This window comes from Cyprinodon variegatus, unplaced genomic scaffold (assembly GCF_000732505.1).
Source record: "Cyprinodon variegatus isolate N-32 unplaced genomic scaffold, C_variegatus-1.0 Scaffold509, whole genome shotgun sequence".
Lineage (NCBI taxonomy): Eukaryota > Metazoa > Chordata > Actinopteri > Cyprinodontiformes > Cyprinodontidae > Cyprinodon > Cyprinodon variegatus.
Window position 1 is genome coordinate 609,919 of NW_015150962.1, and position 16,579 is coordinate 626,497.

Genomic DNA, 16,579 nt, shown 5'->3' on the forward strand with positions numbered 1-16,579 from the left:
CCAACAATCTTCTCTTAGACAAAGTCAGCATCTGAAAGTAAAAAAAATACATATATGGTACTGCATAAAACTTCTTTAACAAGGACTGTTTTAAATTTTGTAATGCTTGAGTTAAATCTATTGTTGATATCCCACCATTTGTTTTATGTCACATGTTTTGCATCAGACTGAGGCCTATTAGACTGAACAGTTTCACTTCTGCATACCTGTTTTCACTTTACTGCAAAGCCTTTCGGACCATTCACAACCTCTGTTCTCTTCAAGTGGAATAACTAATAACTATCTAATGTCTCTGAAGCTGTTCAGTTAAGATCTACTCAATCTAATATGGTAAGTGACCTTCACTTTCCACCCATAGAAATGTTTTGTTTCCCTTTTCTAAGTCACAGAACTGCCTAAATTTTAGGAAAGGAAAATGTGTATTTGCAGTGACTTTAAGCCTTACATGCAATGTTTATTGAATGTAATTATAGATTTTATTAAGTTAATCTGCATGTCTCCACATTATTTTATGAGCTGTAGATGACTGAAATTCATTACACTTTTTCAGGCCCTGGAGAAAGTTCTACTCATCATGAGTCAGTTTCTGATGTATGGAAGCACCATTAATATCCATTTTTTTCCATGTGATGCTGATGTGAATTCCACCACAGTGGACTGTTCTAGCCGACCCATAGAACACATCCCGTTCATGAAGGCTACTTCTGTGGTGTCAATCAATTTGAGTTACACTAAGTTACAAGTAGTGAGAAACCATGCTTTTGCAGGTGTCCCAAACCTTAAAATTTTAAAAATAACAGGCAACTGTCAACCTGGTCAACTGCGACTTCCTGAGCAGCAAGGATGCAAAATGGAAATTGAGCCCTTTGCCTTCAAGAACCTTAGAAATCTGACATCTCTACATCTATCGGGAAACAGCCTAACATCTATACCACAATTACCAGAAAGCTTGCTTTTTCTTGACTTACAGGAGAATTGCATCTTTAATATATTTACCCCTATCAGTGCTCCAAATCTTGAAATTCTGCTGCTTTCCAAAAACTGCTATTACGCTAACCCCTGCAACCAGTCTTATTACATAAATGTAACTGTTTTTAAAGAGCTTCCTAAACTAAAAAAACTTACATTAGGGTACAATAATGTAACTGCTGTCCCTAAGGAGCTCCCGCCGTCGCTAAAGGCTCTGGATTTAAGAGAAAATACAATCACTGAGGTCCCAGATGGAGCATTTGCCAACCTGACCGCCCTCGAGAATCTGACTTTGGAGTGGAACTGTCAGCGCTGTGACCATGCGGCGAGACCCTGCTTTCCTTGTCCACAAAATCGCCCTCTCCAACTGCATCCAAACTCACTATATTCAAAAAACAGCTCCATCACCTTTCTGAGCCTAAGGGGGAATTCTCTAAAGACTTTTCCTGATGGCCTTTTTAGGCCACTAAAGAACCTAAAGGGACTGGACATCTCTGACAATCTCTTGGCATTTTCTATACAAAATGGCACCTTTTTTAGAGAGCTGACAGGCCTCACTTGGATAAGCCTCATCTACAACTATCAACCACAGATGACTTTTGGAAAACTGAATCTCTCTCCTTATATTGGACATATATCTGGTCTGCAACATCTTTTGCTAAGTGGAAACTTTTTCCATACTATTTCTAATGAAGGTTTTGACGTTCTGTCTCAACTCAAAAATCTAAAAACACTAGAACTGAGAATGAACTTTATCAGTTCGTGCAATCTGACTACCCTGAAGCAGCTACCGTCTCTAACCACTATTGATCTCTCCCAAAACATGCTAAATTTTCTTCCATGCTGTTCTGTATCATCTAGATCTGTGGCACCTGACAGCTGTCAGAACCAGAACTTGTATCAGAGTCATTTCCAAGACACTCCTCGATTTATACCAGTTAGAGAAGAAACAAGTAGGGGAAACATCTGGCAATCTGACCAATCTAATATGGCAAAAGCAACTGAAGACAGTGAGTGTCAAATTCCATCCTTAATACATTTTAAGAAAAAATACTGTGAGGGTAAGCTCATGTTTGACCTCTCTCAAAATGATATTTTGTCTCTCAATGAAAGAGTATTTATTGGCATGGAAAATGCTGTTTGTTTAGACCTTTCTTACAACTACATGAGTCAGACATTGAAAGGTGGGCAATTCAAGAACATGAAAAATTTAGTCTATCTTAACATGTCCTTCAATCGGCTGGATCTCTATCATGATGATGCTTTCAGAGAACTTCAATCCACACTGAAGGTATTAGATGTCAGTAACAATGACTTTCACTTCAAGATGAGAGGCATGGGCCATCGTTTTGAGTTTCTTCGAAATCTGTCTAACCTGGAATTGCTGAGTCTAGCTAACAATGGCATTGGGATGCGCATAGATCAAAGGCTGATCAGCAGTTCATTGCAGTACCTCTACTTTAATGGTAATCATCTGGACATCATGTGGAATGCAGGCTACAACACATACAGTCAGTTTTTTAAGAACCTAACAAAGCTAAAATTCTTGGATATTTCCAACAATAACCTGTTTTCCATCACAGCAGATTTGCTTAGTAGCCTTCCGGAAAGCCTCCAGAGCCTCAGCCTCAGCAGCAACTCCCTGAAGAGTTTTCCCTGGCAAAACATTTCAGTTCTGAGCAATTTGTGTCACCTAAACCTAAGCCACAACTTACTGAATAATTTGATTCAGCAGGAAATACAATTTGGAGCCAATTTTTCCTCTCTGGACCTAAGTTACAATCATCTCACCTCAATTCCTGAGAATTTCTTCAAAGAAGCAAAGTCTTTGCAGCATTTATATCTCAGTAACAATAAGATTAAAGAGTTAAACCATCAGCATCTCCCTGCGCCCTTTCATAATGGCAGTGCCCTTCAGACACTTACCCTGGCTGAGAACCCATTTGAATGTGACTGCAATACTTCATGGTTTGCTGAATACCTACGGACTACTCCAGTAAACATTCCTCATCTGACAACACAAGTGCGCTGTGGATATCCATTATCTCAACAAGGAGTGGTTCTCCTGTCTATAGATCAACATTCCTGCCAGGACATATATGGTAGCTTAGCCTTCCTCATCTCCTCTTTTTTGGCTTTGTCTTTTACTGCTCTACCACTGCTGAAGCATCTCTACGGCTGGGATGTATGGTACTGCTTACAGGTGCTCTGGGCAGGACTCAAAGGCTACTCTCAGCTGTCTGGTGGGGATAAAGGGAATCACTATGATGCTTTTGTGGTGTTTGACACCAAGAATCCTTCCGTGAGGGACTGGGTTTACAATGAGCTCACTGTTAATTTGGAATCCTCTGGCCACAGAAGATTTTCTCTCTGCTTGGAAGAGAGGGACTGGATACCTGGACTTTCATGCATTGATAATCTACACAGTGCTGTTCACAGCAGTGTGAAGACTGTGTTTGTACTGTCCAGAACTCCAAATGGAACTGAGATGGTCAACGGTGTGATACGACAGGCTTTCTTCATGGTTCAGCAGAGACTACTGGATGAAAAGGTGTTTTTTTTTTCCCTCTCTTTTTTGATGCTGTGGATATTTTCATCTTTTCGCAACCCTAAATTATTTGCAAAACTTTCCATTTCAGGTTGATGCAGCTGTGCTTGTTCTGTTGGATGAAATGTTTCCGAAACTGAAGTACCTTCAACTGAGAAAAAGACTGTGCAGGAAGTCCGTGTTGTCCTGGCCGAGAAACCCAAGAGCTCAACCCCTCTTCTGGAATCAAATGAGAATGGCATTGTCATCAGACAACCTGAAATTTTATGATAATAACATGAGTGAAAGTTTTATATAATTATTTGTTAACTGAATACTTAGTCTTTTTGAAATACTTAGTCCCTTATTGACATTTTTGCTTTGCTTTTCTTGTCTAGTCACACCTATGTTTTACATCATCAAATTTAACTTATTATCAGACAAAGATACCCTGTGTAACTACAAAATATATATAAAAAAAAATGTTGTAACATAAACATGTGATCAAGACCAGCCTGGCATGGTATGGAAAAATAATTGCTCTTTGATTTTTGTTTAAATTGTTTGTTACAGCCTTGGCAGCACCCGCTGTCATCAAGTATTTACAATAACTTATAGCACTTTAAATCTATGTGGAGGGATATTATACATTTTCTTTTTAGAATTGTTTAAATCAGAGGTATTGGATATTTTAAAGAATAAATGTAACGTTTAGGTTTGATACAGTTTAATGATTAGATTTAAACATTTTCATTGCCTGTTTTAGCAACTACACAATTCACAATGTGTTACTTTTCAAAAGAAAAATGGTGTTTAAATAAAATCATCAGTGAATTAACCCTTGTTCAAAAACATGTTGAGACTTTGTGCTTCCAAATTCTGTACTAGAAAGTGCATTGTATGGTTCTGTCAATTAAACATTCCCTACATATTTGACTAGTTTGATAGTATGTGATCACTTTTATGTAATGTAAATCCCTTTATTGCCCCACAGTGATGAAATTTACTCTCTGCATTTTGACCCATCCCCTTGGGGAGCAGTGAGCTGCCATTGTGCGGCACCCGAGGAGCAGTGTGAGGTTAAAGGTCTTGCTCAGAACCTCAGAGTGCAGGCTGTGGGGATCAAACCGGATACTTGCAACCTTCTCCGAGCACAAGCGCACTGCGCCAACCAATGGGCAACACTCCCCCTTTTTCTGAACCTTTTTTTTTAAACTATGTGCATGTATTAAACCACATAGATTGGGATTTTTTCCTGATGTCATATAAATCATTGTAAGGTTTTTGCCAAGAAGCATATTTTTTTTCCACTTATCAAATATTGGATTTTATAATCACTCATTATTTACTTGTCATATAAAATTTATATATGGTGTGACAAAAAAATTAGGAAAAAAAATAATAGAGGAAATATAAGATTGTATTGTAGAATTCACACATTTCAATTTGTTCCTGCTTTAAAGACTCAGTTTTATTAATGGTATTAAACTCCTTTTTCTAATCTGTGTGTATGTTTAGAAGATAACTTCTATGTTCCTTGATACGGTTATTGGTTGTCATGGTAGACTGAAGACAGGTGTGATAGCCTGGCTTAGGTAATTCATTGATTGATAAAACTACACTGTTATACACAATATGTAATCACCTGGGTCACTGTTCTAGTTAATATTATTTGCACTAATATGTCAAAATATCACTATTAATGTTAAATCTCGTTCTGATTCATAAAAAAAAAATATATATATATATATATATATATATATATATATATATATATATATATATATATATATATATATATGGTTTTCGGCTTTCATTTTTACAGGGTTATGTTTAATCTTATGGAGCAGGATTTGAACAGCATATTACACTTAGTATAGTGGAGACAATTACATTTCATTATGGTACAATTATAAAAAAGTCACACTGTCTTTCCTGATTTCATAAATATTAAAAGAGTATAGTTTTGTGGTATTCCTGCGTAACACCCACACCTCTCTGATAGTTTCACTTCTCATTAATAGTGAGGAAATGAAAAGCCTAAATATTTTGTAACAGAGATCAAAAACCAAAATCCCCATTAGCCAAATAAAGCAAAAGTCAAACTCTTTCCAAGTTAAAAGGTAAATAAACGCAACTGATATGAAAATATATGTGTCTATTAAAATAAAAACGTGTTGCAGAAAAACTAGTAATGAATGACTGATGATGTAACTTAAATAAGTATTCTACAAAAGACATAACCCTCCCTAATTTTAGTGAGAACTGTACCAGCATTGTGTTTTATAAAATATTAAAATAGAAGAGCAACAGTCAGTGAGATTTCTCCCCAATGACGTCCACTAACTCCACTTACCTTTTCGTCTCATGATCTGCCTACAGGAAATCTTTTCTGAGAGTGAAACTCCTGGCTATAAATTGTTATTCTCACACATTTTCTGCTAAATGAACAGCAGTGAACACAACAGGTGCACTGTACTTAAAGTCTTTATATGTTTAAATAATCTGCCTTAATTTAGTTCAAATACTATATATAGTATATATACAAACAATTTAATTTAAGACTGTTAAATAGGTGAAGAAATCCTTTATGCACACCCTTAAGCTGGCACAGCACTATGTTGAATAAGCTATGCACTGTATTTTAGAATTCCTTCTCCCCTTTTAAGAACAATCAGTATCCTATATCTTGACTGTTGACCGCACTACTTTGCCAGATTTCTGAAAGTTGGCTTGTAAGACAATATTTTGTCCACGACCTTCAGATATGACCCCACTCATCTGGTTAGATTAAGTTAAAGATTATGTCATCTCAAAGCTTTATTTACTTTTTTTTTTTATCTTTTTGCTCAGATTCACTCTGATGCTGAAAAACATAATTACTTCAATCTTCAACTTTAAATAAAAAAACTGCAGATACCGTTTGCCATAAATATAAAAACATTAAGGCTTAAATTTAGTTAAAAGACCTTAAGGCTCATTTTCACCATTCAGTCTACTTATGTTCAACATTCAGCTGCTTTGGTGGGATTTTCCTCACAGTATGTTCATTAGCAGCTTTTTGCTAAGGTCATACGTATAGTCATGTTACAAAGGTTTAAAAGTATGACAGTATTTAAAGGTATTATTTCAACTGTTGCGTTAATCAGCTGCCACATATGAATCAAGATGCTATGACCGAAAAATTTGATTGACAGATGACGTTAATATATGATTGGCCGAATTTAGGTGTACAGGCTGATGTTTAACTAACTGACCTGCATAAGATCACAAAAAAACACAACACAGATTTTAAGACAGGATTTCTTTTTAAATAGAAATTTTCAAAATTTTGGTCTGATAAAGAGTAAATTTATATACATGTTTAAGCCAGAATGATTTGACATTTAAATATGACTTCCCTACGACTTTACTGATAATTGTCAGGATTTTGTTGAGGTTTGTGGACCCAAACGCAGAGGCAGGGAGGCAGAGGTGAGTTTCTTGTGGATTTAATGAAGAGTTAACAAACAACTGAGGCAGGAATCAAAAAATCTAATATGAAAACAAAGTCAAACAAACCAGAAACCAAGGAGACATCTGGGGGAAAACAATCACGAGGAGGAAGACTCAGAGAGACGGAGTTGGAGGAAGTTAGACGAGGAACCAGCGCTGAAGAACTGCACAGAGTGAGTATTTATGGGAGATTGAAACAAAGAGCGGTCTACGGAGCAGATTGGGAGCAGGTGTGAACAGAGCAGAACAAGAAAGGAGCTAGGGAAAAAGGTAAACACAAGAGGGCAGCAGAGAACCTGGAAACTGAAAATAACCAGAAAACAGAACAAAATAAGAATCAAACCACTAAAACTAGAAAACATGGAGCAAAGTCAAACTGAATACTCAAAATAAAACATAACAGAACCAGAACTGTGACAGGAACTAAAAAATAACCAGAAAACACAACAAAATAATAATAAAACCACTAAAACTAGAAAACATAGAGCAAAGCAAAACTGAATACTCAAAAGAAAACATAACAGAACCAAGACTGTGAGAGTAGTTCAGACATTTTATAAAATAGGACACTGGTTTTGATTTATTTGTAGATACCTGAGGCAAGCCATACTTTAATTATGAGAAATTTGTTTGTTATTTTTCTAGCAATTAATTCAGATTACTGTCAAGTAAAAATAACTTACAAATCTCAAGTTGGCTCAACTTTGATCCATAAAATTATGCATTTGTTGACTCAGCAGCACAGTAGAAATAATTCTTAGTAGTCATAATTTAGTAAATATTACATCTAATTTAGGTTATTAAGTAAATACCACTTGATTATCTTCATTGCTTTACTCATGTATTAGAACGAATAAAAAGCAATTATTAAAAGTTACTTAAAAGTTCCCTGTGCCTATTTTTTGCATGCATTTTTAAAGTAATGCTAACTAATTGTATTTTATAGTGTATTTTATATTCTGTTAGATTATACTGCTGGAATCAAACAGATGTTGTGACCTGCCATATTTAAATGCTATTCTGAAACAGATTTATTGTTTCATAAATATTATACATATATTTTCCGTCATATTAATGCATTAATGAGTGTGAAGTTAAATCGTCCAATCATTGCCAGCTCGTGCTGCCCCACCACATCCATCGCTCGCGCACGCGCCAGCTGGGTTTGCACAACCACGCGGTCCCGCTCGTAGGACAGGTCACAGCTGAGCCGATGAGATCATGGAGGCTGAGGTCGGACGGGATACGGCCAACAGGACTGCTCGGTGATGGAGAGCTGCCTGTCCGGTAAGATGGAGCCGTGCGTTCAGTGCGCTCCTGGACTTCTTTTTGTTTTTAAAGGTGGGACCGTTAATACGATGCTTTAATAGAAAAATTGAATTGAATGCGGTCAGTTTGCTTGACAGATTATTTCTTATGTAAGATAGAAGCTCGGACTCGTGCGGCCACATATCTGTGCAACAATCTAATCCTTTATGCCGGGGTCGTAGTAGAATGATTGTGGCGTCTGTGTCGGTGTTTGTCAAAGGCAGGGTCACTGCTCCACTTATATGCGCTTCTTGTTCATTTATGCAGCTTTAAACTGCGTTAAACTGCTCATTAAAACTCATTGGTGATAATAATATTCAAAGGAAATTGTCATTCCTTTAAACTCTGTTTTTGCAGTGAGCGCGCTGACTCTCCGCAGCAACAGCTGGTTGTCTCCTAACTCAGCTGCAGGCACTTGTGAACTGATTTAATAAGATTTAAAATTCACCACTTTTGTGGTCGTATTTTTCCCGTTTGGAGATGTTATATATATATATATATATATATATATCTATATATATAGCCTCACAGCTGCATAAACCTATCTAATCACCATATGAACGATACACGTCTAAAATCTCCATTTTAGTATGTTTGGTAAAGTAATAGAGCTACAGGAATGAGCTCTAAACTATAGGTGCTTCTCTCTTTTTTTTTATAATTCATATTTAAATTTTATTTCTGCATTGTCTGACAATGAAATCTGCACTCTTGCTGTCTAAAGGCCCACCTTAAGGTTGCTGGTTCCATTGTATGCAGGACACTCTGTCTATTGTCCCAGGCCATAATAAATAAGGGATTGACTGGCAGGTTATGATTGACAGGCAGAGCAAACCAGTCTCTCAGTTGCATCCTGTTCAGGGATTCCCAGCACCCAATCCTCTTAGATCAGAGGAGGGATTATGAATTGGATTTGCCTCTGCTTTATAGTCAGTTCTCAATGTCTGCTCTCCCAACAAACTGGGTTAGCTTTCTTTAAATGCCCCTAGGCTATTTTTTTTTCTGTTGTTAGAATTATCTGGCTTTTTAAAGCATCAAACCCAACAAGCCTCTATGTTACCACCAAATATTATACCGACACAGACAGTGATAAGATATTTTTATTGTATGCGGATTTAATCAAATAGGAACACACTTGGCCTAAATCCTATTTTATGTCTCCTGCATTTAGCTAATGCCAGAATATAACTCCATTTAAAGTTTGACTTTGAATTTGCAATTGGCCCAGAGGGATGGGAGCTAATGGAAAGTGGTCCTTCAATTCTCTTTGCAGTCTCCGGAGGCCATAGCATTGTGCACAATATTATCTCTTTTGGTCAGACTTCTGCTGACACAAAAGTCCAGGTCCTCTTCAATAATCTCACTTATTGCTTTCTGTGTTGCTAAAATAGTCAAACACATACACATCCATTCTGTTTTTTGCTATTGGACATTGAGCCGGGGATACATATGCAATAAGGTAGCATTTAAGAGTAGTTTATTGTTTTCTGTATTCTGCCTCTGATTTTGATATTCTGTTCCCCCAGCTTGTATATATTGGGAATAGAGAGTCTAATGAGGTACTACGCTTGAGGTTGTCAAGTAGAATGGACAACTTTAATCCTCTTTTTAAATGAATTATTGAAGCATAAGCTGAAAATTGATATTGATATGTTAGTTTTATCATTTTTAATCTCCTATTTTCTTCGCATTTCTCTGTATGTCTGTATTGTCTGTATGTCTGTCTTGCGTTTTGCTGCCTAGAATTCACGATGTCCTACAGTATAGCTGAAAATACAAGACATCCTGCCAATGTTTCTAGGAGCCCCACTGCCAACAGTCTCCACTTCTTTCTTCGAAGAAGACTAAATCCAGCTCAGTCTCTACACAGTCGGATATGGACTAGTGAAAAGTTTTGGCCATTAAGTGCTCTTTATTATTCCTGTTGCTTGTTCTTATTCCATCAACTATTTCCTTCCAGATTTTATATTTTACAATAAAATTATGCCTTTAAACATAAGAGCCAAGCCCTCACACAGCAAGCTGACTGCTGCTGCAAAGAGTAGTGGGCACAACGATGGCAGCACATCTCAATCACGCTTTCAGAGGTCTGCAAAACAAGGAAAAGGCAAACAGGCTGTCACATCAGGTCCTGGGTACCGCTCAGGACTTGAGCCTGGCTCTGTGTCAAGCGGTGGGCCTCCACCGGCAGCTAAACTGACCGGGGCACAAGGTGCAGCTTCAAAGCCGGGTTCGAGAATCAAAATCAGTACATCAGCAGCAGAAAAAGGCTCAGCTCGTGGTTCAGCAACAGCTCCGGGGGGTAAAACCCTGTCCATGGAGAACATCCAGTCCCTAAGTGCTGCATATGCCACTTCTGGAACCATGTATCCCAGTGAGCGGGAGTCCTTGGAACCTTCCGGTGGGTACCCAAAAGGCACCATGACGTTAGGCCGGAGTACCAAACGCTCATCTTACAGCAGTCGCACAATAGGTAGTGGAAGCACCCCAAACATCACAGCCTCTGGTATGCATCACATATCAGACTCATGTGGAGACCAAACTGTAGTTTGCACAGGAACTTCCAGTTTGCGCCGGCAGTCAGGAAGATGCACCCAAACAGTGGATTCAGCTGATCGAGGAGATGCTTCCACTTACGATCTCCAGGCTATGCTGAGGGATCTGCAGAGGGAAAATGAAAGTCTCCGGAGAGAATTGGACGGAGGAAGGGATGGAAAGACAGGCTATGGCACGAATAGTGTTAATTTCTGGAGCCCGGATGTTAAGAGAGACAAGGGGAGTAGGCGTGAAGAGGGAGTAAGGACACCAGCTCTGAGGGAGCCATGCAGGGTGAACCAAGAAGATATACAGGTGAGAAAGTAAACAACCACAGTACCTTGAAGAAGTACTGATCCATCTTTAACTTTTACACATTTTGTCACATTACAACTTTAAACTTCAATGTGTTTTATTGGGATTGTTGGTTTTAAATCAACATGTAATACATCATTTTGCCTTCCTAAGTTAAATATTACACACAATCAGTGGCTTGTTACAGAATATAATGAAACAAACAGCATCATGGAGACCATAGAAACATAACACAATTTGGGAATTAATCTTTGAACATTTCATTGAGCACCTTTCAATGTATCATATAAAAATAAAATGATTATGGCAGAACTATAGACCTACCAAGATATTGCAATCCATATAAAATAACAGACTGGAAAAGGAGATAAGTGGACATTAATAAGACAACGTGCTAAAATATAATTCTGGAGAAGTAATAGAAATCCAATACTTAGGACAGAGAATCTGTCAAACAAGACAGGCGTTAGCTGAGTAGCTTACATAGGTACCCTTTATGGAAGAAAGGCAGGAATAAAGCCAATACTGTAGACATAGAAAGATTAAGGAGTGGCCCTGCTCTGATCAGACAAAAACCCAACATTTTATTTAGAAACACACATGTTGAGGACATAATGCTGTTTGGGATGATTTTTTTTTTGGAAGCAATTGATGGAAAATGAATGGAGCTCAATTGAGGGTTGCCTTTAAAGATATTTGATGTTTCTCAATACCTAAAGCTGCAGCACGGTTTAACCTTACAACAAGACCCTCAACATTATTAGAAGGATAAGGAATGGAGGGGGAAGGATCAAAACATAAATGTATTTACACAGCAAAAAAACAAAACATGAACACGTGTGAAATGGTCAAAAACTAATCTGAATTATTAGAGAAATACCAATTGGGATTTTCTTTGCCAATATTTTCTGGAGTTCTGCTTTTGTGTACAAATTATTCCTCATAAAATCAAATTTTGTCCTCCAAGTCCTTTTACAGGCAAATTAGTTTGGAGTCTTAAAGAAAATAGAGGAATTGAATAATTATCCCAATGAATCTAATAAAGCCGATGGAAGTAACTTTGCATAAAATGCATACATTTTGACAGAAGTGTTAGCTTATTTTTTAGATATTGTTTGGTATAGCTAAATACAGTTCTATATATTATAAAAGTTATGTGTTAAAAAAAAATCACTTCATCATCCAACACACCACTGTGGGCCCCTTAGTGTTGGTCTGACCCAAAATATTCTAAACATGTAACATTAAACATGTACGATTGTGATTGTAATCTGACAGAATGTGAAAAGGTTTCTTTAGTGAATTAATTCATGAGTCAAACGTTTTGTGTTCATCTCAGAAAAATCCTTCCTCTGTCAACATTCTATTCGTTCTCATCTTCAAGGTTACACTGAAAAAGCTTTGGTGTTGTTCAGATGTAACGTTTGCCATCCTGCCTTCATGTGTTTCCATGGGAACTTGCTCCTAATGGCATCCAATCAAGATGTTCTTATTGGGCTCACAGCTTTTGCTGAGGCGAGGGTGACCAGGCTGTCCTGTGCTGTCTCTCCCCCGGAGTCTGAGGTGTCATCCATCTGTCTGCCACACCCAGTGCTTGGCCGCTGTCTAGTGTCTCTTCTTTGTTTATCCTCTCTCTCTGTTTTTTATATTTTTGCCCTTCCATTTATCTCTTTATCAGACATTTTACATCTTGGTGTGTCAGTGTTTGCCTGTGGCTATTTTCAAAGGATATTCTATATGCTAATGTTATTCAGACAAAAAAAAGTTTATTTAGGGCTCACAAAGTACACAGGCTGGGTTTTTGTTGCCCTATATTTGCAAAAAAAAAATAAAAAAAAATGCTGTTTTATCCAAGGAGACTCTGTGTTTGCATTTATAAGTTTTAAATTTCACTTACCGGTAGTCATAAAGGTGCGTGGATTTAGTGATTGTACACAGATTCGCAACACACAAATTCAGCGATTTCTAAAAGGAGAAGAGACTTGGTTAGAAACCAATGCATGCAGCAGGGTGTTGCTTTCAAATAGATGTTTATAAAAAGTGCTGCTTAACAGTTTTAGGCTTCTCCAGAAATATGTTGAGTTGACATGTCCTTGATTGCACCCTTGCATTTAAATTAGCTCAATCTGTTTAGACCATGTGAAAAAGGTCATTTACAACTACAGTATCTATCTCATACAGTATAAATCCATTCAGTCAGTTTGATTTTCCAACTGATTTATAGTTTGCTGTTTTACTTTAATTTATGTAGTTTGCAGTGGCAGCATTGAAAGAAATGTTAAAAGCAAACTGTGCTCATTATATTTAACATTTAACCACCTCTTGCTTTCTATCTCTGCTATTGTCTGTCTTTCATACACACCCGCCAACAGCTGCTCAATTTTCTTCCCAATATTGATTAGACTGCTCATTAAAGAGCAGCCATGTGAACCTGTTTCCTCAGGTCTAAACTGACATTCTACCAGCGTTTCCAACTCTAAAAAGAAAGGTCACCTCTATCGTCTCCCTTACCTCCAATTTAGTTTATCGTTTTCTTTCCAATTTTTCTTTTCCATTTCTCACCGGGCTCATTTGTTTTAAATTTCCTATCTTTTTGTTAGTCTCTGGTGAGTCAGATCAGATTATTACAGTTCAATCTAAGGAATGTCACCTTTTTTCTTTATCTGCTTTTCTTTGACCTTCATCCATCTGACCATTTTTGTTTGTTTGGTGTGCATGTTGGTTTGATGTGTGCATGTGTATGTGTTCACATAAGTATTTTTGTACTTGTGGTACAGTCTAAGTTGTGTGTGCTTTTGAGGAGGACTGTCCTCCCACTCTAATTTAATATTCAGCGCGAGATGTTGCATTGATTATCCATAAACTCCCTCGCTCTTCCACATCTCCACTCTGTCCTTGGCACTCCCCACCTTCTGGACAGGAGCAGAGAAATTAGAGAGTTAGCATGAAAAGCAAGTAAAGGCTCCCCACAAATAATTACTATCAGGGGCAGTATATTAGAGTTTTATTCTAATCAGTTAAAAATAAATAGTTAATTGCTCAAATGAAACTAATTACAGATGTCTGTTGTGATGGCCGTTTAAAAAATAAACATCAGATGGGTCTGAAAATTTACATGATCTGAAACATATGCAGATTCCATACAATTTGTGTTATTTTTGCCACTCGTTAATAGTTCAGATCACTAAAAGAAGTTGTCAATAAAATGAGGATATTAATGAGGATTTCATGTATCAAGCAAAAAAAAAAGTCCTTTTCCTCTGAAAGCACTGGAGTTTAAAGCCCCAGGGTTAGTTTTACCCAAGTCAAAGGGATACTGGGGAATTTGTCAGCCTGCTGTTTTCATTACTCTAAAACATTAATTTAACCCTTTAAAGCCAAATGTATCATATTTGGTCAATGAGTTTTTGAGACATTTGTATCATAAGTGGGATATTTTTTTGAAAACCCTGACTTACACAATCAGACATATGTAGTGAACAGATTATCTTTAGAGATTAAACAGAAATGCCGAATTTATAAATACATTGATGAAAATAGGTGATCTAATTTAAGTTTTACAAAAAATTATGTTTTTTTTTCTTCTTTCGTTTGTGCAAAAATTCAATGAAAAGATTTTTTAATGTATTATTTCATGGTCCAGGCTTTAAAAATGGATAGAGTAGCCTTGTTCTCTCAGTGCACACTCATACTTGAAAAGTTTTTTGGACCTTTTTTTAAAAAATCTTAAATAGAGTTGTCATTGGTATCTGATTAGCTGGATGCCGGTCGCTTCTTAGTATCCACAAAATCATGTGGAACATTATGCTTCACTTAGACCCGTTTAACTTGGACTCGCTTGATGTCACATCTGCAGAAACAGAGCAGGAACTTCCGACCCAAAGTACATTCAGGGAAAATAGGCTACAGTCTTATAGATGCATTAGCATTGAACTACGTAGGTGTCAGTCTGCTCAGTAAACATTGTTTTGGTCATAAAGGGTCTAATATTTTGTAAAGATATTTTCAGTAAAAACAAAATGTCTCTTTAAGGTTAACTGGACTCTACAAGCAGAAAAATTATTAGATAATAATTTTACATTTTTTAATTTTTTTTATTAATATGCATTTGACTAGAATTTTTGCTTTATAACTGCGTGATTCATTTACAGTTACTACTATAAACCAATTAACACAATTATTTGTATTTTATTATAACACTAAAAACTAAATCTCTTATCAGATACCAACAGTGGGCAGCACAGTGGCACCCTTTGTAGTACAGTTGCCTTGCAGCGAGAGGTTCTCTCCAAATGAACATAATGTAAATTAGGAGGAGAAAGGGGAGAAGTTTACACTGAAGCAGGATGAAACAGTGATAAACTAAGTGTAAATTGGGGATTAACCTATGGATATGAACATAGATCATGCTAGAACTGGGAAAAACACCAGTAACACAAATGTAGCACATGGTTAAGGTTTCCATTACACAAACAAAAACATACACAGATGTCTGCATTCGCATGTGTTACACACAGGGTGTAGTGATACTTTATTTGTTTGGCCGCACTTATACATCCTGTTACACAAAGCATTGTGGGATTCCTTACAGCTCTATAGAGCCTCTTAGGGACATTGCATGCTCCCTGCTGAACTGATAGTATAGCCTAGAAGAACAAGAAGAAGAAGAAACCTATGACCTTTTTTTTTCCTGCCAGCTATTTTTTGGACAGCAGTATCATGTGACTGCTGATGCACACCCATTAAGCTAAACATTCCTTATCAGTTTCATGTATTAAGATTTAGCCCCAGGCTTTTGAGGGGCAAAATGGCCAAAAGAATTACTTTCCAAAACCAAATAACTTTCTGCTACTTTGACAGCAAAAACTACTGGTACTGATTCTCCTAAGCTTCTGTGGAGATATTTGGTCCAATCTGCTTTGCACAATTATTTGAATTTGGTCATAATGGAGGGATTTCATGGCTTCTTTGAGGTCATGCCACTGCATCTCAATTGGATTTAAATCTACTGCAAAGTAAATTTATACAAAATACAGCTTGTGTTGGATTGTTGTTCTTCTGCATTATCTAAAGGCATTTAAGCTTAAGGTAAAAAAATATCCAGACCTTTCTACTTTGGGATCTTTAGAATCGATAGATTCCACGGCACTCCCTCCATCATGTTTAACCATGGTACAATATTTAGGGATGAATTATTTATGTATTCTAAAGCAATATTTTTCCTTTGTTTGAATATTTGAATATGTGACTTCTCTTTTTTAAATAATACAGTTATTTAACAATTCACATTCATTTTCATCTTCAAATGTCCATCCTTTTTTTTTTTTTTTTTTCAAAATTCACTTGATCAATTGCACTTCCAAGGTTGTGCAGAATAATCTATGCATGTTAAGCAAATCTATTTACTCGACCTTTATTTAAGCAGATAAA

At 36.9% G+C, this 16,579-nt stretch overlaps 2 protein-coding genes across 2 annotated transcripts; both read left to right on the forward strand.

The window, feature by feature from the left end:
* Window positions 1-233: 233 nt before the first annotated feature.
* LOC107094851 (toll-like receptor 7) lies at window positions 234-3,815 on the forward strand. Its single transcript, XM_015390713.1, has 3 exons — window positions 234-330; window positions 551-3,520; window positions 3,609-3,815. Exons 1-3 carry the CDS (start codon window positions 328-330, stop codon window positions 3,813-3,815), a joined length of 3,180 nt encoding a protein of 1,059 aa, XP_015246199.1. The 5' UTR covers window positions 234-327.
* A 4,360-nt stretch (window positions 3,816-8,175) lies between these two features.
* LOC107094849 (ERC protein 2-like) lies at window positions 8,176-11,149 on the forward strand (the record flags this gene model as incomplete). The annotated part of the gene is made up of 2 exons (XM_015390711.1): window positions 8,176-8,278; window positions 10,043-11,149. A coding segment is annotated over exon 2 (867 nt), but the record flags the coding sequence as incomplete, so codon positions are not given.
* Between the last annotated feature and the right edge of the window lie 5,430 nt (window positions 11,150-16,579).

What these genes read in the sequence shown, in the direction of transcription:
- LOC107094851 (XM_015390713.1), top strand. An exon ending in AGAGACTACTGGATGAAAAG is followed by an intron (nt 3,521 to 3,608) that starts GTGTTTTTTTTT and finishes TTTCCATTTCAG; the next exon opens with GTTGATGCAGCTGTGCTTGT.